Raw genomic sequence first — 27950 nt, 5'->3', positions numbered from 1 at the left:
TCGATATATTCTGATATATGCATTACATCCCTATTTAGGTTTTCCCGTCAGCGCAGTAAGCTTATCTCTGTGATTTGAACAGTGAAAAATTAAATTAAAAAACGAAAAAATCAAGATGGAGGGAAAACTTCGTCCACTCACGGCAAACAACAAGCCATTTGTCTTTGGAGCATTACGTAAGAATCTGCATTTTTTCCAAGTGTGTGGAGTGTGAGTTTAAACTTCCCTGTGAAGAGATGTGTCCCTAGTGAAAATAGATCACGAAAACAAAAACCATTGTTGGACTCATCCATATTTGTTTGTGAAATAACAAAGTTTTCGATTTTATTTCTATAATTTGCAGCGCACAAAGTGAAAGTGTGTGTATTCATTACAATTGTGAACTCATTTGCAATAGCCACAAAAGCGGGTTAATCGAAAGTGCAGAGTCTGCACTGCAGATCGTTGCCGAATTCCACCAGCATCCACAATGCACCCTCCAGCCCACCCCAGCTTTCCCTCTTCCATTGCATTGTATCCCACCATTGTCATTGCACTCTTCCACTCGTTCGTGCTTTCGATCACCAGAGATGGCTAGCACTGCGATAGTTCACGCTGGACTTGCGTTATCGCTAATTTATGGCTACTGAAAATGGATTCACCCAAAATTGTAACTAAAATTATTAGTTTTGCGTCAGATAGCAATCCCCATTCACTCCACCGAAAGTGCCCGAAACGAGCCGGCGACCATGAGCTCAGCCGATGACCGAAGGATCCCATAACTTACTATTCCAAGTCCAAAATGAATTCGTGTTTGATTTGTTTCTTACTAAAATAGAAGAAAAAATTTAACTTATTTAGAATTGTGAACTTATGGAGCACTAGTCATTAAAAATTACTCTATTTTTGCATATCGGAGAAAATTGTATTAGAATTAGAATTTGATTTTCTCGAACTCGCTGCAACAGAATACATTAGCGAAAAATTAACTCACCATAAGACTGCATTTATTTGTTAATCGGACTTTGGTGTTTTTAACCCCTTAAAATGAATGAGGGAATTGTTACCCTACCCTAGATCCACAGTCGCTGGCAGGTGGCTCCGCTGGTGCAGAGCTTCGTTTCGGGGCACTTGGGTCGCAGGAATGGCCATGGCTATTTCCTGAACTATGGTTTTAAGTTGACCAGCCGACCACCCTGACGCTTCCGGGTAACTTGACGACTTGTATGGTTTCCGTTGGCCAGCGAGTCGCTTTTCTGTCGACCCACTGGACCAGCCCGTTGCCTTTGCTAACTAATCGGTTAACTCTTCGCAAACGCAGAATCCCAATGCCACCGTCAAGCCTTTGATCCAAATGCCGTTGCAGGCCGCCAATGTCCAGGAGCAGCAGTCTCTCCGGTGGCTTCATATCCGACACCGGCCACTCCGGTGGCTGTTCAGCAGCCATCGACTCCTGTCCCCGTTCAAGTGCCGAACTCGTCCGTCCAACAGCAAAATCCGGATCGGACGCCATCGCCTCGAAGCTGGCCTTGCCAGTTATCATCAAGGAGGAGCCGATCTCTGTCGACGATGAACCGTCCGTCGACATTATAGAGGACAATCCAGTGCCAGCGGCATCGGGGCAAGATCCCATTTAAAAAGATCTTCCAAAAGCGGAAGAAGTCGTCTGGTAAGCGTGGAATTCTTTGGTGAACAGTTTTCCCAGACTTTTATCGCACACACACACGAATCACTAGAGTTCTTATGAAAGGACAGACTGGAAATTACTTAACATTTTTACAATAACATATATGTCTTTTAACTCGATCTAGAACGCACTCGGACAAGAAGCTGCGACGGAATCGCCAGCTGCGCAAGTCCATGCTCCCCAAAAACGCTCTGAGGCCCTCAACGAGGTTAAGGCGTGACCATCAGCGATTTCACCATCGACATCAATACCGACGGGGGATTCACGGCCGTTGTCACTGTGAACTCGACTCAGTACGTGGGCAAGGGTACCTCAAGATGACAGCCAAGAACGCGGCCTGCGAGAAGGCTTGGCGCGATTTTATAATTGCGAAGATGACGCCTAAGCCTCCCCGTATTCACCAGGTGGAGATAGGTGCGGAGCCAATAGACACTAACGAGGATGAGGCGATGCACCGGATGATGATCTGCCCATGTTGAATCTGGCTTCGTTTGCCATCTACAAGCTGTTCACGGAGTGGAGCGCGAGGGCTATGTCGTCCGAGATGCACCCTTCGGCCAATGCTGCCCAGCAGGCCGGAGGGGATGCCGGAACTCCAGTTCCCGCCGCGCCGAAGGAACCAAAGAAGCCGCCAGTGCGTACGGAGCTACCCTCTGGTGGAGACCATGCAACCGGCGACCATTCTTTGCATTGTAGGCCACCACCTCACTATATTCACTGTCAGTAATCAATTCCCTGCAGATGCGCCGGGACTCAGCTACTCGGACTACGGGTATCTGGCGACAATACCACGGCATGCAGCATCTGGAATCACGGTGACAACCAGGAATTCCACGCACGGCAGATCAAGAAGATCGCCCGTCTCAACGTGGCCGTGAAAGTGTGCAACTCTCTGTTCGGCACAAACTTCGCCTACGGCGACACCGTTAAGACACCACCCAACCGCAGACTCAACTGCGACGAACACACCTCGCCAACACGCCTCTCTTAATTTAATGTATACAATTGTACCGTGGAGAGATTATGCTATCTTACGTGTAAGGGAAATAGGGTCGACAAGATTCGCCAACGTGTTCGGGTGGGCGCTAAGTCTGTCAGCATATCGGCTGCTGTGGAAGTTTATTTGGTCTCCCAGTGGGACAACTTTTAAGTCCTTTTCGATGACTCGGTTGCTCACATACCAGGGTAGCCCAGATGCATGTCGTGCCGCTCGCGATTGTATTACTCCAAGCCATTGAGCTGAGTCCCGGAGCACACTCCATACTTGGATTGCGTAGGTCAGTGTTGGACCTATATGGCTTTTATTAAGGAGCCTTAACTGCCATATGCCATATGAATGTAATGATTTGTCCATTACCAGTCCATCGCTCGATTGCATGCAGCCATTCCTGAACTGCATTGGGCTGAATTGAAAGGATGAGTGCGACGCAAGCATGGCGGTGTCATCAGTGTAGGTGGCCGGAGCAGCTGAGCAGGGAGGCTTCATCGGTGTCGTTGGGAGTTGGCATGTCAGCAGTGTACAGGGTATACGGGAAGGGTCCAAGCACACTTCCCTGTGGAACCCCTGCATGAATGTGTTTCAGGCTTGACCGACAGTTTCGTACAGCAACATCGAAGGGCGATCAGCGGAGGATCTTTCATTTATATAGCAGACCTTCATGCCACACCTTATCAAACGCTTGTTTCACGTCCAAAAATACGCCGACTGTTCAAAGCTAGTTCTTGTGGGATGTGTTACCTACCTCCGGCAGTTCCATCAAGCGGGTAAGCAAAATTCTCTCAAAAACTTTGGAAAATTGGTAGAGGATTATCGGGCGATATGAGTCGATCTGTGTTGGTGACTTTCCAGCTTTGGGATCATTACAATGCGCGCACGTTTTCATTGCCTGAAAATATCTAACTTAGCATGATTAAATATTTTCCCAAGGCAAGCACGTTATAGAAATTTCGCAGTTCGTGTCTATGCCATATAACCAGGGTTTTTTTTTGGCTACAAAACCTTTAGTTGCATCATTACTTCATGCGGTAAGGTATAGGGCGTGTCTGAGCGTCGGAGTATGAATATTGCTGGTAAATGCTAGATCTCCTGTCGTGGTGTATTGTCTTCTGAGGCGTCTTTTGTGGCTAAGCAAGTCCCTAGCCTCCAAGCTTAAAATGGCAGGCCTCTTATGGCCGTGAGACCAACTTGGTGTAGCCTGCCTTGCAGCTTCAATGATCGCCGATGTGAAGTAGTCGACGTACGCTTCCATCCTACTGCAAAGTGTCAATGGAAATGTTGAGTTCTACAGTAGCCTCGATGTGTTCTTTAAAGATCCGAATTCTCGCTTGTGGAGACAGCATTTTTTTAACACTTCGAAATGATTCGGCGTCTTCAATCAATGCAGATGATGTCAGATAACAGTTCTGTCAGCACTTTCACCCTGATTAGTTGCTGTCTAAAGCCATTGGAGATCCCAAAATCTATGGCACTTGGAGAGGCAGTTGCACGTGTGGGGTAGCATGTGGCTTCTCCAATTGTGTGTGATGAACTGCCCAGCAATGGCAACTGTTCATCTAAGTGTCGGAGGGCAGTATATTAAGGCAACATTAAAGTTTCCTCTGCTTGCAGTCAGCTGAATAGTTACTTCCTGGATATGATTTTGAGATAAAGTGGCGATGAGAGATATTTGATCTAGCAAGGATGTTGTCTGTCATCCGGATGGTTGGCAGTATGTAGGGTAAAGCCATAGACCAAAGACACTAGAATAACTAGAATATTTTTGTCCTTGCAATTTATATAACATGAGAGCGCTTATTTCTATGTTTATTTTTGTTCGTTTTGTGTTTGGCTGCCGACTGTATACATGCGTATATGTGTTCTATGCCAGAGCAATGTATTTATTTTTAATTATTTCTTGGGTTGCAAGTCTGATAAGTTCTTAAATCTAAAACTATTTTGTCTAATTTAATTATTTTCCAAGGAGATATCCTTCCGTCCGTATAATAGCTGTAAAAAAACTTTAGTCGTGCTTAAATATATATTCTTGTAATGTATTAAAATCCCTATTGCTTACCTCTGACTAGGATGTATTCCCTGTGAGGGGCCATTCAGGATGATAACTTTTTGGGATTTTCTGTATAGAATGGCCAAGGAAGGACGGGCATTACATGATCCTTCACCACAGTTGAGGATCGAGCGAAAGCTCGTAGCACGCAATCATATCGATAATCGTCACAATGAAATAAGGCTGAGATTCCAGGACAAGAGCACCACCCACATAACCGACAAGGAGCAGGTGGACCTTTGCGCGTGCGTCTTGGAATTCTTCAAACAACCACACGAGCCTTACGCTATGTTCGTCGGATTTCAACGGTTGGCGAGCTCAGTTAGCTGTCGTTTACATTTCCCTAAATATAGGTTTATAAGAACTATATTTTTAAGAAGATTTCCTGTTTTGTACTTACAAATTTTAGGTATGAAGGGCAATTAATCTTCTACGTCCTGTTTCGTTTTTGGTGGTGTTGGTTCATTTACAATGTTGTTCAATTCCTTCTCTTAGAGGCGTATTTTTGGGTGGACCTCAGATAAAACAAGAGAGAATGCTATAGTCGAGTTGCCCAACTATCAGATACCGTTACTCAGCTAGTGTGAATGCGAACGCGAAATTTCATAGTTTTTCTAGGATAATGGAAGACTAATAACATTATGAAAATATATCGAAAAATGGTTCAAAAATAAGTTATTAGGCAAATCGATCTTGCAAATTTACAAGATTAATACAAATGTGAAAAAAAATCAACACATTTTTCAAAAGTGTGGGGGTAGTTTTATGCGGTTTGTAAATAAACTTGCGCAACATCTATGTCTCTAAAATCTGTATGCTGAATCTCAACCTTCTAGCTTTTATATTTCCTGAGATCTCGACGTTCATACGACAGACGGTCATGGCTGATCGACTCGGCTATTGATCCTGATCAAGAATACATATAATTTATATAGTCGGCAACGCTTCCTTCTGCTTGTTATATACTTTTCAACAAATCTAGTATAGCTCTACGAGTAAAAGGTATAAAAATTGTATCATTTTGTTTAGATATTACAATGTAAACATAAATCTATAGTTACCTTGTGGTTTTATTTGATCCGGGTTTGTCTTCATTGTCAATAGTTTTGTGACTTGAGCAGCGAAAAATTAAATTGGATTTTTTGTAAGTGGGTGTATATGAGTTCTCTGTAGTCCATGATTACAAAACGAGTCGTGCTTTCCCATGGTCTTTTGTCCGTCTGCCCGATTGTATGAACTTGGGAACATCGCGAACCTTAAGTGCTAGTTGGGACTAAGCCTGTATGCAGCGCAGGTTGACTACTGCTTCAATTTTCGTAAAATAATAAAAACCGGATTTGTCCATTTCCGTCCGTATAAATTTCTAGATCTGAGGAACTATAAAAAGTCAGGGCGTGAGACTTATGCTCCATATTCTAGAGCAGTTTGTCCAAAACTGCCATGCCAACACTTTTCAAAAATGTTCCATTTTTTCAGAAAATTATTTGTCTTGGCACTTTCTATAGATGTGCAAAAAGAATGTCGAAAATTCTCCATCGAACTACCACTATCTGAGTTACAGGTATCTTACCTTACTTTGACGAATAATAATATTTGTTTAATATATGAAAAATATTAAAAACTGGGCGATTAATCCCAACCCAGATAGTTAATTCACTTAATTCGGTGTTCATTTTCATAAATCCGCAAACTTTCCTATTGCTGTGGTTGAGGAAACGCAAAACTCTTGTTAAAACAGTGTGAAACCTTTTCTGTTTTCGTTGATTGGAACCTTATAGATTTTGCGCACGCTGCGGACTGCCAAATTGTGTTTGCAAGTCATGAAAACGATTTAATATGTTATTGCATTGCCATTTTCTAACTCGTCGTGTCTTAAAATGCACAGTGTCTTCAGCTTAAATATTTTAAAAGTACTATACATTTGTGGTCAAAAAATAAACCACGATCATAACAAAAATTTTGTGCGTTAAATTAATAATTTTGTTGCGGTTATGGTTTGAGTTTTAGACTATTCTTTTACTATATTCAAATGTAAGTCAGTCACAAAATATTGAGGAATTAACATGCACACGCTCTAAAAGCTATAAATTTCTCAAGAAATACAGAAATACTGTTGCAATTTTTAATTTTCGCATTAATTTTTAGACACTTCAAATAGGCATCTTCGTGTTATTTTTATATTATTGTTAATTATTTTAGAAAAAAATCAGTTGTCTGCGCTCATTTTCCGCCGTCTTTCTATCCCTTCACTTGGTTATATTACTATGGCCAGTGTGAAATGTCTCTAATATATTTAATACAAGAATCGATTTTCAAAATATGTGAAACAAATATCGATATATTCTGATATATGCATTACATCCCTATTTAGGTTTTTCCCGTCAGCGCAGTAAGCTTATCTCTGTGATTTGAACAGTGAAAAATTAAATTACAAAAACGAAAAAATCAAGATGGAGGGAAAACTTCGTCCACTCACGGCAAACAACCAGTCATTGTCTTTGGGCATTTACGTAAGAATCTGCATTTTTTCCAAGTGTGTGCAGGAGTGTGAGTTTAAACTCCCTTGAAGAGTGTGTCCCTAGTGAAAATAGATCACAAAAGAAAAACCATTGTTGGACTCATCCATATTTGATTGTGAAATAACAAAGTTTTCGATTTTATTTCTATAATTTGCAGCGCACAAAGTGAAAGTGTGTGTATTCATTACAATTGTGAACTCATTTGCAATAGCCACTAAAAGCGGGTTAATCGAAAGTGCAGAGTCTGCACTGCAGATCGTTGTCCGAATTCCACAGCATCCACAATGCACCTCCAGCCCACCCCAGCTTTCCCTCTTCCATTGCATTTGTATCCCACCATCCACCCGTTCGTGCTTTCGATCGACCAGAGATGGCTAGCACTGCGATAGTTTCACGCTGGACTTGCGGTTATCGCAACTTTTATGGCTACTGAAAATGGATTCACCCAAATTGTAACTAAAATTATTAGTTTTGCGTCAGATAGCAATCCCATTCACTCCACCGAAAGTGCCCGAAACGAGCCGGCGACCATGAGCTCAGCCGATGACCGAAGGATCCCCATAACTATACTATTCCAAGTCCAAAATGAATTCGTGTTTGATTTGTTTCTTACTAAAATAGAAAGAAAAAATTTAACTTATTTTAGAATTGTGTAACTTATGGAGCACTAGTCATTAAAAATTACCTTTTTTTGCATATCGGAGAGAATTGTATTAGAATTAGAATTTGATTTTTCGAACCTCGCTGCAACAGAATACATTAGCGAAAAATTAACTCACCATAAGACTGCATTTATTTGTTAATCGGACTTTGGTGTTTTTAACCCCTTAAAATGAATGAGGGAATTGTTACCCTACCCTAGATCCACAGTCGCTGGGCAGGTGGCTCCGCTGGTGCAGAGCTTCGTTTCGGGCACTTGGGTCGCAGGAATGGCCAGGCTATTTCCTGAACTATGGTTTTAAGTTGACCAGCCGACCACCCTGACGCTTCCGGGTAACTGACGACTTAATTGGTTTCCGTTGCCAGCGAGTCGCTTTCTGTCGACCCACTGACCCAGCCCGTTGCCTTGCTAACTAATCGGTTAACTCTTCGCAAACGCAGAATCCCAATGCCACCGTCAAGCCTTTGATCCAAATGCCGTTGCAGGCCGCCAATGTCCAGGAGCAGCAGTCTCCTCCGGTGGCTTCATATCCGACACCGGCCACTCCGGTGGCTGTTCAGCAGCCATCGACTCCTGTCCCCGTTCCAAGTGCCGAACTCGTCCGTCCAACAGCAAAATCCGGATGCGGACGCCATCGCCTCGAAGCTGGCCTTGCCAGTTATCATCAAGGAGGAGCCGATCTCTGTCGACGATGAACCGTCCGTCGACATTATAGAGGACAATACCAGTGCCAGCGGCATCGGGGCAAGATCCCATTTAAAAAGATCTTCCAAAAGCGGAAGAAGTCGTCTGGTAAGCGTGGAATTCTTTGGTGAACAGTTTCCCAGACTTTTATCGCACACACACACGAATCACTAGAGTCTTATGAAAGGACAGACTGGAAATTACTTAACATTTTACAATAACATATATGTCTTTAACTCGATCGTAGAACGCACTCGGACAAGAAGCTGCGACGGAATCGCCAGCTGCGCAAGTCCATGCTCCCCAAAAACGCTCTGATGGCCCTCAACGAGGTTAAGGGCGTGACCATCAGCATTTCACCATCGACATCAATACCGACGGGGGATTCACGGCCGTTGTCACTGTGAACTCGACTCAGTACGTGGGCAAGGGTACCTCAAAGATGACAGCCAAGAAACGCGGCCTGCGAGAAGGCTTGGCGCGATTTTATAATTGCGAAGATGACGCCTAAGCCTCCCCTATTCCACCAGGTGGAGATAGGTGCGGAGCCAATAGACACTAACGAGGATGAGGCCGATCACCGGATGATGATCTGCCCATGTTGAATCTGGCTTCGTTTGCCATCTACAAGCTGTTCACGGATGGGACGCGAGGGCTATGTCGTACCCGAGATGCACCCTTCGCCAATGCTGCCCAGCAGGCCGGAGGGGATGCCGGAACTCCAGTTCCCGCCGCGCCGAAGGAACCAAAGAAGCCGCCAGTGCGTACGGAGCTACCCTCTGGCTGGGAGACCATGCACCCGCGACCATTCTTTGCATTGTAGCCAGCCCACCTCACTATATCACTGTCAGTAATCAATTCCCCTGCAGATGCGCCCGGACTCAGCTACTCGGACTACGGTCATCTGGCGACAATACCACCGGCATGCAGCATCTGGGAATCACGGTGGACAACCAGGAATTCCACGCCCACGGCAGATCCAAGAAGATCGCCCGTCTCAACGTGGCCGTGAAAGTGTGCAACTCTCTGTCGGCACAAACTCGCCTACGGCGACACCGCTTAAGACACCAACTCCAACCGCAGACTCCAACTGCCGACAGCAACACACCTCGCCAACACGCCTCTCTTAATTATAATGTATACAATTGTACCGTGAGAGATTATGCTATCTTACGTGTAAGGGAAATAGGTCGACAAGATTCGCCAACGTGTCGGTGGCGCTAAGTCTGTCAGCATATCGCTGCTGTGGAAGTTTATTTGGCTCCCAGTGGGACAACTTTAAGTCCTTTTCGATGACTCGTTGCTCACATACCAGGGTAGCCCAGATGCATGTCGTGCCGCTCGCGATTGTATTACTCCAAGCCCATTGAGCTGAGTCCCGGAGGCACACTCCATACTTGGATGCGTAGGTCAGTGTGGACCTAGTATGGCTTTATTAAGGGAGCCTTAACTGCCATATGCCATATGATGTAATGGATTTGTCCCATTTACCAGTCCATCGCTCGATTGCATGCAGCCATTCCTGAACTGCATTGGGCTGAATTGAAAGATGAGTGCGACGCAAGCATGCGGTTCATCAGTGTAGGTGGTCAGGAGCAGCTGAGCAGGGGAGGCTTCATCGGTGTCGTTGACGGGAGTTGGCATGTCAGCAGTGTACAGGTATACGGGAAGGGTCCAAGCACACTCCCTGTGGAACCCCTGCATGAATGTGTTCAGGCTGACCGACAGTTTCGTACAGCAACATCGAAGGCGATCAGCGGAGGATCTTTCATTATATAGCAGACCTTCATGCCACACCTTATCAAACGCTTGCTTCACGTCCAAAAATACGCCGACTGTTCAAAGCTAGTTCTTGTGGATGTGTTACCTACCTCCGGCCAGTTCCATCAAGCGGTAAGCAAAATTCTCTCAAAAACTTTGGAGAAAGTTGGTAGCAGGATATCGGGCGATATGAGTCGATCTGTTTGGTGACTTTCCAGCTTTGGGGATCATTACAATGCGCGCACGTTTTCATTGCCTGGAAAAATTATCTAATCTTAGCATAGCGTTAAATATTTTCCCAAGAGCAAGCCGTATAGAAATTTCGCAGTTCGGTTGTCTATGCCATAGTAACCAGGGTTTTTTTTGGCTACAAAACCTTTAGTTGCATCATTACTTCATGCGGTAAGGTATAGGCGTGTCTGAGCGTCGGAGTGTGAATATTGCTGGTAAATGCTAGGATCTCCTGTCGTGGTGTATTGTCTTCTGAGGCGTCTTTTGTGGCTATGCAAGTCCCTAGCCTCCAAGCTTAAAATGGCAGGCCTTCTTATGGCCGTGAGACCAACTTGGTGTAGCCTGCCTTGCAGCTTCAATGATCGCCGATGTGAAGTAGTCGACGTACGCTTCCATCCTACTGCAAAGTGTCAATGGAAATGTTGAGTTCTACAGTAGCCTCGATGTGTTCTTTAAAGTCCGAATTCTCGCTTGTGGAGACAGCATTTTTTTAACACTTCGAAATGATTCGGCGTCTTCAATCAATGGCAGATGATGGTCAGATAACAGTTCTGTCAGCACTTTCACCCTGATTAGTTGCTGTCTAAAGCCATTGGAGATCCCAAAATCTATGGCACTTGGAGAGCAGTTGCACGGTGGGGTAGCATGTGGTTCTCCAATTGTGTGTGATGAACTGCCCAGCAATGGCAACTGTTCATCTAAGTGTCGGAGGGCAGTATATTAAGGCAACATTAAAGTTTCCTCTGCTTGCAGTCAGCTGAATAGTTACTTCCTGGATATGATTTTGAGATAAAGTGGCGATGAGAGATATTTGATCTAGCAAGGATGTTGTCTGTCATCCGGATGGTTGGCAGTATGTAGGGTAAAGCCATAGACCAAAGACACTAGAATAACTAGAATATTTTTGTCCTTGCAATTTATATAACATGAGAGCGCTTATTTCTATGTTTATTTTTGTTCGTTTTGTGTTTGGCTGCCGACTGTATACATGCGTATATGGTGTTCTATGCCCAGAGCAATGTATTTTATTTTTAATTATTTCTTGGGTTGCAAGTCTGATAAGTTTCTTAAATCTAAAACTATTTTGTCTAATTTAATTATTTCCGTCCGTATTAGTATTTTATATTATCCTTCCGTCCGTATAATAGCTGTAAAAAAACTTTAGTCGTGCTTAAATATATATAGTCTTGTAATGTATTAAAATCCCTTCTTGCTTACCTCTGACTAGGATGTATTCCCTGTGAGGGGCCATTCAGGATGATAACTTTTTGGGATTTTCTGTATAGAATGGCCGGAAGGACGGGCATTACATGATCCTTCACCACAGTTGAGGATCGAGCAAAGCTCGTAGCACGCAATCATATCGATAATCGTCACAATGAAATAAGGCTGAGATTCAGGACAAGAGCACCACCCACATAACCGACAAGGAGCAGGTGGACCTTTGCGCGTGCGTCTTGGAATATCTTCAAACAACCACACGAGCCTTACGCTATGTTCGTCGGATTTCAACGGTTGGCGAGCTCAGTTAGCTGTCGCTTTACATTTCCCTAAAATAGGTTTATAAGAACTATATTTTTAAGAAGATTTCCTGTTTTGTACTTACAATATTTTAGGTATGAAGGGCAATTAATCTTCTACGTCCTGTTTCGTTTTTGGTGGTGTTGGTTCATTTACAATGTTGTTCAATTCCTTCTCTTAGAGGCGTATTATTTGGGTGGACCTCAGATAAAACAAGAGAGAATGCTACGTCGAGTTGCCCAACTATCAGATACCCGTTACTCAGCTAGTGTGAATGCGAACGCGAAATTTCATAGTTTTTCTAGGATAATGGAAGACTAATAACATTATGAAAATATATCGAAAAATGGTTCAAAAATAAGTTATTAGGCAAATCGATCTTGCAAATTTACAAGATTAATACAAATGTGAAAAAAAATCAACACATTTTTCAAAAGTGTGGCGTGGTAGTTTTATGCGGTTTGTAAATAAACTTGCGCAACATCTATGTCTCTAAAATCTGTATGCTGAATCTCAACCTTCTAGCTTTTATATTTCCTGAGATCTCGACGTTCATACGGACAGACGGTCATGGCTTGATCGACTCGGCTATTGATCCTGATCAAGAATACATATAATTTATATAGTCGGCAACGCTTCCTTCTGCTTGTTATATACTTTTCAACAAATCTAGTATAGCTCTACGAGTAAAAGGTATAAAAATTGTATCATTTTGTTTCAGATATTACAATGTAAACATAAATCTATAGTTACCTTGTGGTTTTATTTGATCCGGGTTTGTCTTCATTGTCAATAGTTTTGTGACTTGAGCAGCGAAAAATTAAATTGGATTTTTTGTAAGTGGTGTATATGAGTTCTCTGTAGTCCATGATTACAAAACGAGTCGTGCTTTCCCATGGTCTTTTGTCCATCTGCCCGATTGTATGAACTTGGGAACATCGCGAACCTTAAGTGCTAGTTGGGACTAAGCCTGTATGCAGCGCAGGTGACTACTGCTTCAATTTTCGTAAAATAATAAAAACCGCGATTTGTCCATTTCCGTCCGTATAAATTTCTAGATCTGAGGAACTATAAAAAGTCAGGGCGTTGAGACTTATGCTCCATATTCTAGAGCAGTTTGTCCAAAACTGCCATGCCAACACTTTTCAAAAATGTTCCCATTTTTTTCAGAAAATTATTTGTCTTGGCACTTTCTATAGATGTGAAAAAGAATGTCGAAAATTCTCCATCGAACTACCACTATCTGAGTTACAGTATCTTACCTTATTTGACGAATAATAATATTTGTTTAATATATGAAAAATATTAAAACTGGGCGATTAATCCCAACCCAGATAGTTAATTCACTTAATTCGGTGTTCATTTTCATAAATCCGCAAACTTTCCTATCGCTGTGGTTGAGGAAACGCAAGACTCTTGTTAAAACAGTGTGAACCCTTTTCTGTTTTTCGTTGATTGGAACCTTATAGATTTTGCCCACGCTGCGGACTGCCAAATTGTGCTTGCAAGTCATGAAAACGATTTAATATGTTATTGCATTGCCATTTTCTAACTCGTCGTGTTTAAAATGCACAGTGTCTTCAGCTTAAATATTTTAAAAGTACTATACATTTGTGGTCAAAAAATAAACCACGATCATAACAAAAATTTTGTGCGTTAAATTAATAATTTTGTTGCGGTTATGGTTTGAGTTTTAGACTATTCTTTTACTATATTCAAATGTAAGTCAGTCACAAAATATTGAGGAATTAACATGCACACGCTCTAAAAGCTATAAATTTCTCAAGAAATACAGAAATACTGTTGCAATTTTTAATTTTCGCATTAATTTTTAGACACTTCAAATAGGCATCTTCGTGTTATTTTATATTATTGTTAATTATTTTAGAAAAAAATCAGTTGTCTGCGCTCATTTTCCGCCGTCTTTCTATCCCTTCACTTGGTTATATTACTATGGCCAGTGTGAAATGTCTCTAATATATTAATACAAGAATCTATTTTCAAAATATGTGAAACAAATATCGATATATTCTGATATATGCATTACATCCCTATTTAGGTTTTTCCCGTCAGCGCAGTAAGCTTATCTCTGTGATTTGAACAGTGAAAAATTAAATTACAAAAACGAAAAAATCAAGATGGAGGGAAAACTTCGTCCACTCACGGCAAACAACAAGCCATTTGTCTTTGGAGGCATTTACGTAAGAATCTGCATTTTTTCCAAGTGTGTGCAGGAGTGTGAGTTTAAACTTCCCTGTGAAGAGATGTGCCCTAGTGAAAATAGATCACGAAAAGAAAAAACCATTGTTGGACTCATCCATATTTGATTTGTGAAATAACAAAGTTTTCGATTTTATTTCTATAATTTGCAGCGCACAAAGTGAAAGTGTGTGTATTCATTACAATTGTGAACTCATTTGCAATAGCCACTAAAAGCGGGTTAATCGAAAGTGCAGAGTCTGCACTGCAGATCGTTGTCCGAATTGCAGCGCACACAGCCAGCATCCACAATTGCAACCCTCCAGCCCACCCCCAGCTTTCCCTCTTCCATTGCATTTGTATCCCACCCATTTGGTCATTGCACTCATTCCACTCCGTTCGTGCTTTCGATCAACCAGAGATGGCTAGCACTGCGATAGTTTCACGCTGGACTTGCGTTATCGCTAACTTTTATGGCTAATGAAAATGGATTCACCCAAAATTGTAACTAAAATTATTAGTTTTGCGTCAGATAGCAATCCCCATTCACTCCACCGAAAGTGCCCGAAACGAGCCGGCGACCATGAGCTCAGCCGATGACGAAGGATCCCCATAACTATACTATTCCAAGTCCAAAATGAATTCGTGTTTAATTTGTTTCTTACTAAAATAGAAGAAAAAATTTAACTTATTTTAGAATTGTGTAACTTATGGAGCACTAGTCATTAAAAATTACCTTATTTTTGCATATCGGAGAGAATTGTATTAGAATTAGAATTGATTTTTTCGAACCTCGCTGCAACAGAATACATTAGCGAAAAATTAACTCACCATAAGACTGCATTTATTTGTTAATCGGACTTTGGTGTTTTTAACCCCTTAAAATGAATGAGGAATTGTTACCCTACCCTAGATCCACAGTCGCTGGGCAGGTGGCTCCGCTGGTGCAGAGCTTCGTTTCGGGGCACTTGGGTCGCAGGAATGGCCATGGCTATTTCCTGAACTATGGTTTTAAGTTGACCAGCCGACCACCCTGACGCTTCCGGGTAACTTGACGACTTGATGGTTTCCGTTGGCCAGCGAGTCGCTTTTCTGTCGACCCACTGGACCAGCCCGTTGCCTTTGCTAACTAATCGGTTAACTCTTTCGCAAACGCAGAATCCCAATGCCACCGTCAAGCCTTGATCCAAATGCCGTTGCTGGCCGCCAATGTCCAGGAGCAGCAGTCTCCTCCGGTGGCTTCATATCCGACACCGGCCACTCCGTGGCTGTTCAGCAGCCATCGACTCCTGTCCCCGTTCAAGTGCCGAACTCGTCCGTCCAACAGCAAAATCCGGATGCGGACGCCATCGCCTCGAAGCTGGCCTTGCCAGTTATCATCAAGGAGGACCGATCTCTGTCGACGATGAAACCGTCCGTCGACATTATAGAGGACAATACCAGTGCCAGCGGCATCGGGGGCAAGATCCCATTTAAAAAGATCTTCCAAAAGCGGAAGAAGTCGTCTGGTAAGCGTGGAATTCTTTGGTGAACAGTTTTCCCAGACTTTTATCGCACACACACACGAATCACTAGAGTTCTTATGAAAGGACAGACTGGAAATTACTTAACATTTTTACAATAACATATATGTCTTTTAACTCGATCGTAGAACGCACTCGGGACAAGAAGCTGCACGGAATCGCCAGCTGCGCAAGTCCATGCTCCCCAAAAACGCTCTGATGGCCCTCAACGAGGTTAAGGGCGTGACCATCAGCGATTCACCATCGACATCAATACCGACGGGGGATTCACGGCCGTTGTCACTGTGAACTCGACTCAGTACGTGGGCAAGGGTACCTCAAAGATGACAGCCAAGAACGCGGCCTGCGAGAAGGCTTGGCGCGATTTTATAATTGCGAAGATGACGCCTAAGCCTCCCCGTATTCACCAGGTGGAGATAGGTGCGGAGCCAATAGACACTAACGAGGATGAGGCCGATGCACCGGATGATGATCTGCCCATGTTGAATCTGGCTTCGTTTGCCATCTACAAGCTGTTCACGGAGTGGGAGCGCGAGGCTATGTCGTACCCGAGATGCACCCTTCGGCCAATGCTGCCCAGCAGGCCGGAGGGATGCCGGAACTCCAGTTCCCGCCGCGCCGAAGGAACCAAAGAAGCCGCCAGTGCGTACGGAGCTACCCTCTGGCTGGGAGACCATGCACCCGGCGACCATTCTTTGCATTGTAGGCCAGCCCACCTCACTATATTCACTGTCAGTAATCAATTCCCCTGCAGATGCGCCCGGGACTCAGCTACTCGGACTACGGGTCATCTGGCGACAATACCACCGGCATGCAGCATCTGGGAATCACGGTGGACAACCAGGAATTCCACGCCCACGGCAGATCCAAGAAGATCGCCCGTCTCAACGTGGCCGTGAAAGTGTGCAACTCTCTGTTCGGCACAAACTTCGCCTACGGCGACACCGTTTAAGACACCAACTCCAACCGCAGACTCCAACTGCCGACAGCAACACACCTCGCCAACACGCCTCTCTTAATTATAATGTATACAATGTACCGTGGAGAGATTATGCTATCTTACGTGTAAGGGAAATAGGGTCGACAAGATTCGCCAACGTGTTCGGGTGGGCGCTAAGTCTGTCAGCATATCGGCTGCTGTGGAAGTTTATTTGGTCTCCCAGTGGGACAACTTTTAAGTCCTTTTCGATGACTCGGTTGCTCACATACCAGGGTAGCCCAGATGCATGTCGTGCCGCTCGCGATTGTATACTCCAAGCCCATTGAGCTGAGTCCCGGAGGCACACTCCATACTTGGATTGCGTAGGTCAGTGTTGGACCTAGTATGGCTTTTATTAAGGGAGCCTTAACTGCCATATGCCATATGAATGTAATGGATTTGTCCCATTTACCAGTCCATCGCTCGATTGCATGCAGCCATTCCTGAACTGCATTGGGCTGAATTGAAAGGATGAGTGCGACGCAAGCATGGCGGTGTCATCAGTGTAGGTGGTCAGGAGCAGCTGAGCAGGGGAGGCTTCATCGGTGTCGTTGACGGGAGTTGGCATGTCAGCAGTGTACAGGGTATACGGGAAGGGTCCAAGCACACTTCCCTGTGGAACCCCTGCATGAATGTGTTTCAGGCTTGACCGACAGTTTCGTACAGCAACATCGAAGGGCCGATCAGCGGAGGATCTTTCATTTATATAGCAGACCTTCATGCCACACCTTATCAAACGCTTGTTTCACGTCCAAAAATACGCCGACTGTTCAAAGCTAGTTCTTGTGGGATGTGTTACCTACCTCCGGCAGTTCCATCAAGCGGGTAAGCAAAATTCTCTCAAAAACTTTGGAGAAAGTTGGTAGCAGGATTATCGGGCGATATGAGTCGATCTGTGTTGGTGACTTTCCAGCTTTGGGATCATTACAATGCGCGCACGTTTTCATTGCCTGGAAAAATTATCTAATCTTAGCATAGCATTAAATATTTTCCCAAGAGCAAGCACGTTATAGAAATTTCGCAGTTCGGTTGTCTATGCCATAGTAACCAGGGTTTTTTTTTTGGCTACAAAACCTTTAGTTGCATCATTACTTCATGCGGTAAGGTATAGGGCGTGTCTGAGCGTCGGAGTATGAATATTGCTGGTAAATGCTAGAATCTCCTGTCGTGGTGTATTGTCTTCTGAGGCGTCTTTTGTGGCTATGCAAGTCCCTAGCCTCCAAGCTTAAAATGGCAGGCCTTCTTATGGCCGTGAGACCAACTTGGTGTAGCCTGCCTTGCAGCTTCAATGATCGCCGATGTGAAGTAGTCGACGTACGCTTCCATCCTACTGCAAAGTGTCAATGGAAATGTTGAGTTCTACAGTAGCCTCGATGTGTTCTTTAAAGATCCGAATTCTCGCTTGTGGAGACAGCATTTTTTAACACTTCGAAATGATTCGGCGTCTTCAATCAATGGCAGATGATGGTCAGATAACAGTTCTGTCAGCACTTTCACCCTGATTAGTTGCTGTCTAAAGCCATTGGAGATCCCAAAATCTATGGCACTTGGAGAGGCAGTTGCACGGTGGGGTAGCATGTGGCTTCTCCAATTGTGTGTGATGAACTGCCCAGCAATGGCAACTGTTCATCTAAGTGTCGGAGGGCAGTATATTAAGGCAACATTAAAGTTTCCTCTGCTTGCAGTCAGCTGAATAGTTACTTCCTGGATATGATTTTGAGATAAAGTGGCGATGAGAGATATTTGATCTAGCAAGGATGTTGTCTGTCATCCGGATGGTTGGCAGTATGTAGGGTAAAGCCATAGACCAAAGACACTAGAATAACTAGAATATTTTTGTCCTTGCAATTTATATAACATGAGAGCGCTTATTTCTATGTTTATTTTTGTTCGTTTTGTGTTTGGCTGCCGACTGTATACATGCGTATATGGTGTTCTATGCCCAGAGCAATGTATTTATTTTTAATTATTTCTTGGGTGCAAGTCTGATAAGTTTCTTAAATCTAAAACTATTTTGTCTAATTTAATTATTTTCCAAGGAGATCATCCTTCCGTCCGTATAATAGCTGTAAAAAAACTTTAGTCGTGCTTAAATATATATTCTTGTAATGTATTAAAATCCCTACTTGCTTACCTCTGACTAGGATGTATTCCCTGTGAGGGGCCATTCAGGATGATAACTTTTTGGATTTTCTGTATAGAATGGCCAAGGAAGGACGGGCATTACATGATCCTTCACCACAGTTGAGGATCGAGCGAAAGCTCGTAGCACGCAATCATATCGATAATCGTCACAATGAAATAAGGCTGAGATTCCAGGACAAGAGCACCACCCACATAACCGACAAGGAGCAGGTGGACCTTTGCGCGTGCGTCTTGGAATATCTTCAAACAACCACCCGAGCCTTACGCTATGTTCGTCGGATTTCAACGGTTGGCGAGCTCAGTTAGCTGTCGCTTTACATTTCCCTTAATATAGGTTATAAGAACTATATTTTTAAGAAGATTTCCTGTTTGTACTTACAATATTTTAGTATGAAGGGCAATTAATCTTCTACGTCCTGTTTCGTTTTTGGTGGTGTTGGTTCATTTACAATGTTGTTCAATTCCTTCTCTTAGAGGCGTATTATTTGGGTGGACCTCAGATAAAACAAGAGAGAATGCTACAGTCGAGTTGCCCAACTATCAGATACCCGTTACTCAGCTAGTGTGAATGCGAACGCGAAATTTCATAGTTTTTCTAGGATAATGGAAGACTAATAACATTATGAAAATATATCGAAAACTGGTTCAAAAATAAGTTATTAAGCAAAACGATCTTGCAAATTTACAAGATTAATACAAATGTGAAAAAAAATCAACACATTTTTCAAAAGTGTGGGCGTGGTAGTTTTATGCTGTTTGTAAATAAACTTGCGCAACATCTATGTCTCTAAAATCTGTATGCTGAATCTCAACCTTCTAGCTTTTATATTTCCTGAGATCTCGACGGTCATGGCTTGATCGACTCGGCTATTGATCCTGATCAAGAATACATATAATTTATATAGTCGGCAACGCTTCCTTCTGCTTGTTATATACTTTTCAACAAATCTAGTATAGCTCTACGAGTAAAAGGTATAAAAATTGTATCATTTTGTTTCAGATATTACAATGTAAACATAAATCTATAGTTACCTTGTGGTTTTATTTGATCCGGGTTTGTCTTCATTGTCAATAGTTTTGTGACTTGAGCAGCGAAAAATTAAATTGGATTTTTTGTAAGTGGGTGTATATGAGTTCTCTGTAGTCCATGATTACAAAACGAGTCGTGCTTTCCCATGGTCTTTTGTCCGTCTGCCCGATTGTATGAACTTGGGAACATCGCGAACCTTAAGTGCTAGTTGGGACTAAGCCTGTATGCAGCGCAGGTTGACTACTGCTTCAATTTTCGTAAAATAATAAAAACCGCGATCTGTCCATTTCCGTCCGTATAAATTTCTAGATCTGAGGAACTATAAAAAGTCAGGGCGTTGAGACTTATGCTCCATATTCTAGAGCAGTTTGTCCAAAACTGCCATGCCAACACTTTTCAAAAATGTTCCCATTTTTTTCAGAAAATTATTTGTCTTGGCACTTTCTATAGATGTGGAAAAAGAATGTCGAAAATTCTCCATCGAACTACCACTATCTGAGTTACAGGTATCTTACCTTACTTTGACGAATAATAATATTTGTTTAATATATGAAAAATATTAAAAACTGGGCGATTAATCCCAACCCAGATAGTTAATTCACTTAATTCGGTGTTCATTTCATAAATCCGCAAACTTTCCTATCGCTGTGGTTGAGGAAACGCAAGACTCTTGTTAAAACAGTGTGAACACCTTTTGGACACCTTTTGGATTGGAACCTTATAGATTTTGCCCACGCTGCGGACTGCCAAATTGTGCTTGCAAGTCATGAAAACGATTTAATATGTTATTGCATTGCCATTTTCTAACTCGTCGTGTTTTAAAATGCACAGTGTCTTCAGCTTAAATATTTTAAAAGTACTATACATTTGTGGTCAAAAAATAAACCACGATCATAACAAAAATTTTGTGCGTTAAATTAATAATTTTGTTGCGGTTATGGTTTGAGTTTTAGACTATTCTTTTACTATATTCAAATGTAAGTCAGTCACAAAATATTGAGGGAATTAACATGCACACGCTCTAAAAGCTATAAATTTCTCAAGAAATACAGAAATACTGTTGTAATTTTAATTTTCGCATTAATTTTTAGACACTTCAAATAGGCATCTTCGTGTTATTTTTATATTATTGTTAATTCTTTTAGAAAAAAATCAGTTGTCTGCGCTCATTTTCCGCCGTCTTTCTGTCCCTTCACTTGGTTATATTACTATGGCCAGTGTGAAATGTCTCTAATATATTTAATACAAGAATCTATTTTCAAAATATGTGAAACAAATATCGATATATTCTGATATATGCATTACATCCCTATTTAGGTTTTTCCCGTCAGCGCAGTAAGCTTATCTCTGTGATTTGAACAGTGAAAAATTAAATTACAAAAACGAAAAAATCAAGATGGAGGGAAAACTTCGTCCACTCACGGCAAACAACAAGCCATTTGTCTTTGGAGGCATTTACGTAAGAATCTGCATTTTTTCCAAGTGCGTGCAGGAGTGTGAGTTTAAACTTCCCTGTGAAGAGATGTGACCCTAGTGAAAATAGATCACGAAAACAAAAAGCATTGTTGGACTCATCCATATTTGATTTGTGAAATAACAAAGTTTTCGATTTTATTTCTATAATTTGCAGCGCACAAAGTGAAAGTGTGTGTATTCATTACAATTGTGAACTCATTTGCAATAGCCACTAAAAGCGGGTTAATCGAAAGTGCAGAGTCTGCACTGCAGATCGTTGTCCGAATACCACCAGCATCCACAATGCACCCTCCAGCCCACCCCCAGCTTTCCCTCTTCCATTGCATTTGTATCCCACCCATTTGGTCATTGAACTCATTCCACTCCGTTCGTGCTTTCGATCAACCAGAGATGGCTAGCACTGCGATAGTTTCACGCTGGACTTGCGGTTATCGCTAACTTTTATGGCTACTGAAAATGGATTCACCCAAAATTGTAACTAAATTATTAGTTTTGCGTCAGATAGCAATCCCCATTCACTCCACCGAAAGTGCCCGAAACGAGCCGGCGACCATGAGCTCAGCCGATGACCGAAGGATCCCATAACTATACTATTCCAAGTCCAAAATGAATTCGTGTTTGATTTGTTTCTTACTAAAATAGAAAGAATTAATTTAACTTATTTTAGAATTGTGCAACTTATGGAGCACTAGTCATTAAAAATTACTCTATTTTTGCATATCGGAGAAAATTGTATTAGAATTAGAATTTGATTTTCTCGAACCTCGCTGCAACAGAATACATTAGCGAAAAATTAACTCACCATAAGACTGCATTTATTTGTTAATCGGACTTTGGTGTTTTTAACCCCTTAAAATGAATGAGGGAATTGTTACCCTACCCTAGATCCACAGTCGCTGGGCAGGTGGCTCCGCTGGTGCAGAGTTTCGTTTCGGGGCACTTGGGTCGCAGGAATGGCCATGGCTATTTCCTGAACTATGGTTTTAAGTTGACCAGCCGACCACCCTGACGCTTCCGGGTAACTTGACGACTTGATGGTTTCCGTTGGCCAGCGAGTCGCTTTTCTGTCGACCCACTGGACCAGCCCGTTGCCTTTGCTAACTAATCGGTTAACTCTTTCGCAAACGCAGAATCCCAATGCCACCGTCAAGCCTTTGATCCAAATGCCGTTGCAGGCCGCCAATGTCCAGGAGCAGCTGTCTCCTCCGGTGGCTTCATATCCGACACCGGCCACTCCGGTGGCTGTTCAGCAGCCATCGACTCCTGTCCCCGTTCAAGTGCCGAACTCGTCCGTCCAGCAGCAAAATCCGGATGCGGACGCCATCGCCTCGAAGCTGCCCTTGCCAGTTATCATCAAGGAGGAGCCGATCTCTGTCGACGATGAACCGTCCGTCGACATTATAGAGGACAATACCAGTGCCAGCGGCATCGGGGGCAAGATCCCATTTAAAAAGATCTTCCAAAAGCGGAAGAAGTCGTCTGGTAAGCGTGGAATTCTTTGGTGAACAGTTTTCCCAGACTTTTATCGCACACACACACGAATCACTAGAGTTCTTATGAAAGGACAGACTGGAAATTACTTAACATTTTTACAATAACATACATGTCTTTTAACTCGATCGTAGAACGCACTCGGGACAAGAAGCTGCGACGGAATCGGCAGCTGCGCAAGTCCATGCTCCCCAAAAACGCTCTGATGGCCCTCAACGAGGTTAAGGGCGTGACCATCAGCGATTTCACCATCGACATCAATACCCACGGGGGATTCACGGCCGTTGTCACTGTGAACTCGACTCAGTACGTGGGCAAGGGTACCTCAAAGATGACAGCCAAGAACGCGGCCTGCGAGAAGGCTTGGCGCGATTTTATAATTGCGAAGATGACGCCTAAGCCTCCCCGTATTCACCAGGTGGAGATAGGTGCGGAGCCAATAGACACTAACGAGGATGAGGCCGATGCACCGGATGATGATCTGCCCATGTTGAATCTGGCTTCGTTTGCCATCTACAAGCTGTTCACGGAGTGGGAGCGCGAGGGCTATGTCGTACCCGAGATGCACCCTTCGGCCAATGCTGCCCAGCAGGCCGGAGGGGATGCCGGAACTCCAGTTCCCGCCGCGCCGAAGGAACCAAAGAAGCCGCCAGTGCGTACGGAGCTACCCTCTGGCTGGGAGACCATGCACCCGGCGACCATTCTTTGCATTGTAGGCCAGCCCACCTCACTATATTCACTGTCAGTAATCAATTCCCCTGCAGATGCGCCCGGGACTCAGCTACTCGGACTACGGGTCATCTGGCGACAATACCACCGGCATGCAGCATCTGGGAATCACGGTGGACAACCAGGAATTCCACGCCCACGGCAGATCCAAGAAGATCGCCCGTCTCAACGTGGCCGTGAAAGTGTGCAACTCTCTGTTCGGCACAAACTTCGCCTACGGCGACACCGTTTAAGACACCAACTCCAACCGCAGACTCCAACTGCCGACAGCAACACACCTCGCCAACACGCCTCTCTTAATTATAATGTATACAAATGTACCGTGGAGAGATTATGCTATCTTACGTGTAAGGGAAATAGGGTCGACAAGATTCGCCAACGTGTTCGTGTGGGCGCTAAGTCTGTCAGCATATCGGCTGCTGTGGAAGTTTATTTGGTCTCCCAGTGGGACAACTTTTAATTCCTTTTCGATGACTCGGTTGCTCACATACCAGGGTAGCCCAGATGCATGTCGTGCCGATCGCGATTGTATTACTCCAAGCCCATTGAGCTGAGTCCCGGAGGCACACTCCATACTTGGATTGCGTAGGTCAGTGTTGGACCTAATATGGCTTTTATTAAGGGAGCCTTAACTGCCATATGCCATATGAATGTAATGGATTTGTCCCATTTACCAGTCCATCGCTCGATTGCATGCAGCCATTCCTGAACTGCATTGGGCTGAATTGAAAGGATGAGTGCGACGCAAGCATGGCGGTGTCATCAGTGTAGGTGGCCAGGAGCAGCTGAGCAGGGGAGGCTTCATCGGTGTCGTTGACGGGAGTTGGCATGTCAGCAGTGTACAGGGTATACGGGAAGGGTCCAAGCACACTTCCCTGTGGAACCCCTGCATGAATGTGTTCCAGGCTTGACCGACAGTTTCGTACAGCAACATCGAAGGGCCGATCAGCGATGAAGGAGCTGAGGATGGCATAATAGGCTGCTCGGAGGAGATCTTTCATTTTATATAGCAGACCTTCGTGCCACACCTTATCAAACGCTTGTTTCACGTCCAAAAATTCGCCGACTGTTCAAAGCTAGTTCTTGTGGGATGTGTTACCTACCTCCGGCAGTTCCATCAAGCGGGTAAGCAAAATTCTCTCAAAAACTTTGGAGAAAGTTGGTAGCAGGATTATCGGGCGATATGAGTCGATCTGTGTTGGTGACTTTCCAGCTTTGGGGATCATTACAATGCGCGCACGTTTTCATTGCCTGGGAAAATTACCTAATCTTAGCATAGCATTAAATATTTTCACAAGAGCAAGCACTCCTTTGCGTGATAGAAATTTCGCAGTTCGGTTGTCTATGCCATAGTAACCAGGGTTTTTTTTTGGCTGCAAAACCTTTAGTTGCATCATTACTTCATGCGGCAAGGTATAGGGCGTGTCTGAGCGTCGGAGTATGAATATTGCTGGTAATTGCTAGGATCTCCTGTCGCGGTGTATTGTCTTCTGAGGCGTCTTTTGTGGCTAAGCAAGTCCCTAGCCTCCAAGCTTAAAATGGCAGGCCTCCTTATGGCCGTGAGACCAACTTGGTGTAGCCTGCCTTGCAGCTTCAATGATCGCCGATGTGAAGTAGTCGACGTACGCTTCCATCCTACTGCAAAGTGTCAATGGAAATGTTGAGTTCTACAGTAGCCTCGATGTGTTCTTTAAAGATCCGAATTCTCGCTTGTGGAGACAGCATTTTTTTAACACTTCGAAATGATTCGGCGTCTTCAATCAATGGCAGATGATGGTCAGATAACAGTTCTGTCAGCACTTTCACCCTGATTAGTTGCTGTCTAAAGCCATTGGAGATCCCAAAATCTATGGCACTTGGAGAGGCAGTTGCACGGTGGGGGTAGCATGTGGCTTCTCCAATTGTGTGTGATGAACTGCCCAGCAATGGCAACTGTTCATCTAAGTGTCGGAGGGCAGTATATTAAGGCAACATTAAAGTTTCCTCTGCTTGCAGTCAGCTGAATAGTTACTTCCTGGATATGATTTTGAGATAAAGTGGCGATGAGAGATATTTGATCTAGCAAGGATGTTGTCTGTCATCCGGATGGTTGGCAGTATGTAGGGTAAAGCCATAGACCAAAGACACTAGAATAACTAGAATATTTTTTGTCCTTGCAATTTAATGTTATTGAGAGCGCTTATTTCTATGTTTATTTTTTTTCGTTTTGTTTTTGGCTGCCGACTGTATACATGCGTATATGGTGTTCTATGCCCAGAGCAATTTATTTTATTTTTAATTATTTCTTGGGGTGCAAGTCTGATAAGTTTCTTAAATCTAAAACTATTTTGTCTAATTTAATTATTTTCCAAGGAGATCATCCTTCCGTCCGTATAATAGCTGTAAAAAAACTTTAGTCGTGCTTAAATATATATTCTTGTAATGTATTAAAATCCCTACTTGCTTACCTCTGACTAGGATGTATTCCCTGTGAGGGGCCATTCAGGATGATAACTTTTTGGGATTTTCTGTATAGAATGGCCAAGGAAGGACGGGCATTACATGATCCTTCACCACAGTTGAGGATCGAGCGAAAGCTCGTAGCACGCAATCATATCGATAATCGTCACAATGAAATAAGGCTGAGATTCCAGGACAAGAGCACCACCCACATAACCGACAAGGAGCAGGTGGACCTTTGCGCGTGCGTCTTGGAATATCTTCAAACAACCACACGAGCCTTACGCTATGTTCGTCGGATTTCAACGGTTGGCGAGCTCAGTTAGCTGTCGCTTTACATTTCCCTAAATATAGGTTTATAAGAACTATATTTTTAAGAAGATTTCCTGTTTTGTACTTACAATATTTTAGGTATGAAGGGCAATTAATCTTCTACGTCCTGTTTCGTTTTTGGTGGTGTTGGTTCATTTACAATGTTGTTCAATTCCTTCTCTTAGAGGCGTATTATTTGGGTGGACCTCAGATAAAACAAGAGAGAATGCTACAGTCGAGTTGCCCAACTATCAGATACCCGTTACTCAGCTAGTGTGAATGCGAACGCGAAATTTCATAGTTTTTCTAGGATAATGGAAGACTAATAACATTATGAAAATATATCGAAAACTGGTTCAAAAATAAGTTATTAAGCAAAACGATCTTGCAAATTTACAAGATTAATACAAATGTGAAAAAAAATCAACACATTTTTCAAAAGTGTGGGCGTGGTAGTTTTATGCGGTTTGTAAATAAACTTGCGCAACATCTATGTCTCTAAAATCTGTATGCTGAATCTCAACCTTCTAGCTTTTATATTTCCTGAGATCTCGACGTTCATACGGACAGACGGTCATGGCTTGATCGACTCGGCTATTGATCCTGATCAAGAATACATATAATTTATATAGTCGGCAACGCTTCCTTCTGCTTGTTATATACTTTTCAACAAATCTAGTTTTTTTTTTTTTGGAGTAACTAATTCTATTTATTAAGATTTCAAAAGGAATCGTTCAGTAATTCCTCTGAACTTAACCTAATGTGTGATAAAGATAAATGAGACCAAGTGGTATCTTAATTATAAAGTACAAAAGAAAATGTAATATGTTATGTTATCCTCCGGGTAAGGAGATCGCTGGGGTGTACCCTCTTCAGTCTTCGGAGAGAGATGGGATCAGCTAGGATAGTTGCTAGTCGGTTCGGGTGGGCCATAAGCCTGTCGGCATAACGGCTGCTGTGGAAATTAATCTGATCCCCAAGAAGGGTAACTTTCAGATCTCTTTCGATGACTATGTTCGTCACGTACCAGGGGAGCCCAGATGCGTGACGTGCAGCTCTTGACTGGACCACACGGAGCCTATTAAGCTGGGATTTGGCGGCAGTTCCCCACACCTGGATGGCATAACTCCACGTTGGAGCGAGAATGGCTTTGATTAAAAGAGCCTTAGAGCACAAATCTAGTATAGCTCTACGAGTAAAAGGTATAAAAATTGTATCATTTTGTTTCAGATATTACAATGTAAACATAAATCTATAGTTACCTTGTGGTTTTATTTGATCCGGGTTTGTCTTCATTGTCAATAGTTTTGTGACTTGAGCAGCGAAAAATTAAATTGGATTTTTTGTAAGTGGGTGTATATGAATTCTCTGTAGTCCATGATTACAAAACGAGTCGTGCTTTCCCATGGTCTTTTGTCCGTCTGCCCGATTGTATGAACTTGGGAACATCGCGAACCTTAAGTGCTAGTTGGGACTAAGCCTGTATGCAGCGCAGGTTGACTACTGCTTCAATTTTCGTAAAATAATAAAAACCGCGATC

The 27950-nt window shown here is 43.2% G+C and overlaps 5 protein-coding genes and 3 long non-coding RNA genes across 14 annotated transcripts; 5 read left to right on the top strand and 3 right to left on the bottom strand.

Moving 5' to 3' along the window:
- The first annotated feature begins 1983 nt into the window (after nt 1–1983).
- LOC116802088 lies at nt 1984–2657 on the top strand. The gene is made up of 3 exons (XM_032725190.1): nt 1984–2080; nt 2172–2304; nt 2408–2657. The coding sequence occupies exons 1-3, from the start codon at nt 1984–1986 to the stop codon at nt 2655–2657; spliced, it is 480 nt and encodes a 159-aa protein (XP_032581081.1).
- A 5502-nt stretch (nt 2658–8159) lies between these two features.
- LOC116802312 lies at nt 8160–8922 on the top strand. Its single transcript, XM_032726455.1, has 3 exons — nt 8160–8222; nt 8331–8682; nt 8822–8922. The coding sequence occupies exons 2-3, from the start codon at nt 8383–8385 to the stop codon at nt 8909–8911; spliced, it is 390 nt and encodes a 129-aa protein (XP_032582346.1). The 5' UTR covers nt 8160–8222; nt 8331–8382; the 3' UTR covers nt 8912–8922.
- Nucleotides 8923–9172: 250 nt separating this feature from the next.
- LOC116802086 lies at nt 9173–9704 on the top strand. Its single transcript, XM_032725188.1, has 3 exons — nt 9173–9393; nt 9444–9588; nt 9675–9704. The coding sequence occupies exons 1-3, from the start codon at nt 9173–9175 to the stop codon at nt 9702–9704; spliced, it is 396 nt and encodes a 131-aa protein (XP_032581079.1).
- Nucleotides 9705–11967: 2263 nt separating this feature from the next.
- Nucleotides 11968–12928, bottom strand: LOC116802316. The gene is made up of 3 exons (XR_004362686.1): nt 12841–12928; nt 12173–12289; nt 11968–12116 (listed from the first exon to the last, which is right to left on the bottom strand). It is a non-coding gene; the product is annotated as an uncharacterized LOC116802316 (long non-coding RNA).
- A 2763-nt stretch (nt 12929–15691) lies between these two features.
- LOC116802085 (double-stranded RNA-specific editase B2-like) lies at nt 15692–16844 on the top strand. The gene is made up of 4 exons (XM_032725185.1): nt 15692–15794; nt 16029–16290; nt 16322–16511; nt 16564–16844. Exons 1-4 carry the CDS (start codon nt 15692–15694, stop codon nt 16759–16761), a joined length of 753 nt encoding a protein of 250 aa, XP_032581076.1. The 3' UTR covers nt 16762–16844.
- A 2487-nt stretch (nt 16845–19331) lies between these two features.
- LOC116802317 lies at nt 19332–20532 on the bottom strand. The gene is made up of 3 exons (XR_004362687.1): nt 20479–20532; nt 19966–20407; nt 19332–19544 (listed from the first exon to the last, which is right to left on the bottom strand). It is a non-coding gene; the product is annotated as an uncharacterized LOC116802317 (long non-coding RNA).
- A 748-nt stretch (nt 20533–21280) lies between these two features.
- Nucleotides 21281–23979, top strand: LOC6620668 (double-stranded RNA-specific editase 1). Of its 4 annotated transcripts, none has more exons than XM_032726450.1 (4): nt 21281–21422; nt 22615–22921; nt 23065–23642; nt 23695–23979. In XM_032726450.1, the coding sequence occupies exons 1-4, from the start codon at nt 21360–21362 to the stop codon at nt 23890–23892; spliced, it is 1146 nt and encodes a 381-aa protein (XP_032582341.1). In that variant the 5' UTR covers nt 21281–21359; the 3' UTR covers nt 23893–23979. The 4 variants fall into 4 exon arrangements, with proteins under 4 accessions (XP_032582341.1, XP_032582340.1, XP_032582339.1 ...); XM_032726449.1 differs by having other exon boundaries at nt 22570–22921; XM_032726451.1 differs by lacking the exon at nt 21281–21422 and adding an exon at nt 22107–22457 and having other exon boundaries at nt 22570–22921.
- A 1935-nt stretch (nt 23980–25914) lies between these two features.
- LOC116802313 lies at nt 25915–27765 on the bottom strand. 4 transcript variants are annotated; one of them, XR_004362675.1, is made up of 4 exons: nt 27673–27765; nt 26500–26732; nt 26107–26442; nt 25915–26049 (listed from the first exon to the last, which is right to left on the bottom strand). It is a non-coding gene; the product is annotated as an uncharacterized LOC116802313 (long non-coding RNA). The 4 variants fall into 4 exon arrangements; XR_004362676.1 differs by having other exon boundaries at nt 25916–26049; nt 26500–26616; XR_004362677.1 differs by lacking the exon at nt 27673–27765 and having other exon boundaries at nt 25916–26038; nt 26500–26742.
- Between the last annotated feature and the right edge of the window lie 185 nt (nt 27766–27950).

The sequence above is a fragment of the Drosophila sechellia genome, chromosome X, assembly GCF_004382195.2.
Source record: "Drosophila sechellia strain sech25 chromosome X, ASM438219v1, whole genome shotgun sequence".
In the NCBI taxonomy this organism is placed as follows: Eukaryota; Metazoa; Arthropoda; class Insecta; order Diptera; family Drosophilidae; genus Drosophila; species Drosophila sechellia.
Note: the sequence above shows the minus strand (reverse complement) of the source record. Positions and strands in the feature narration are given on the sequence as shown.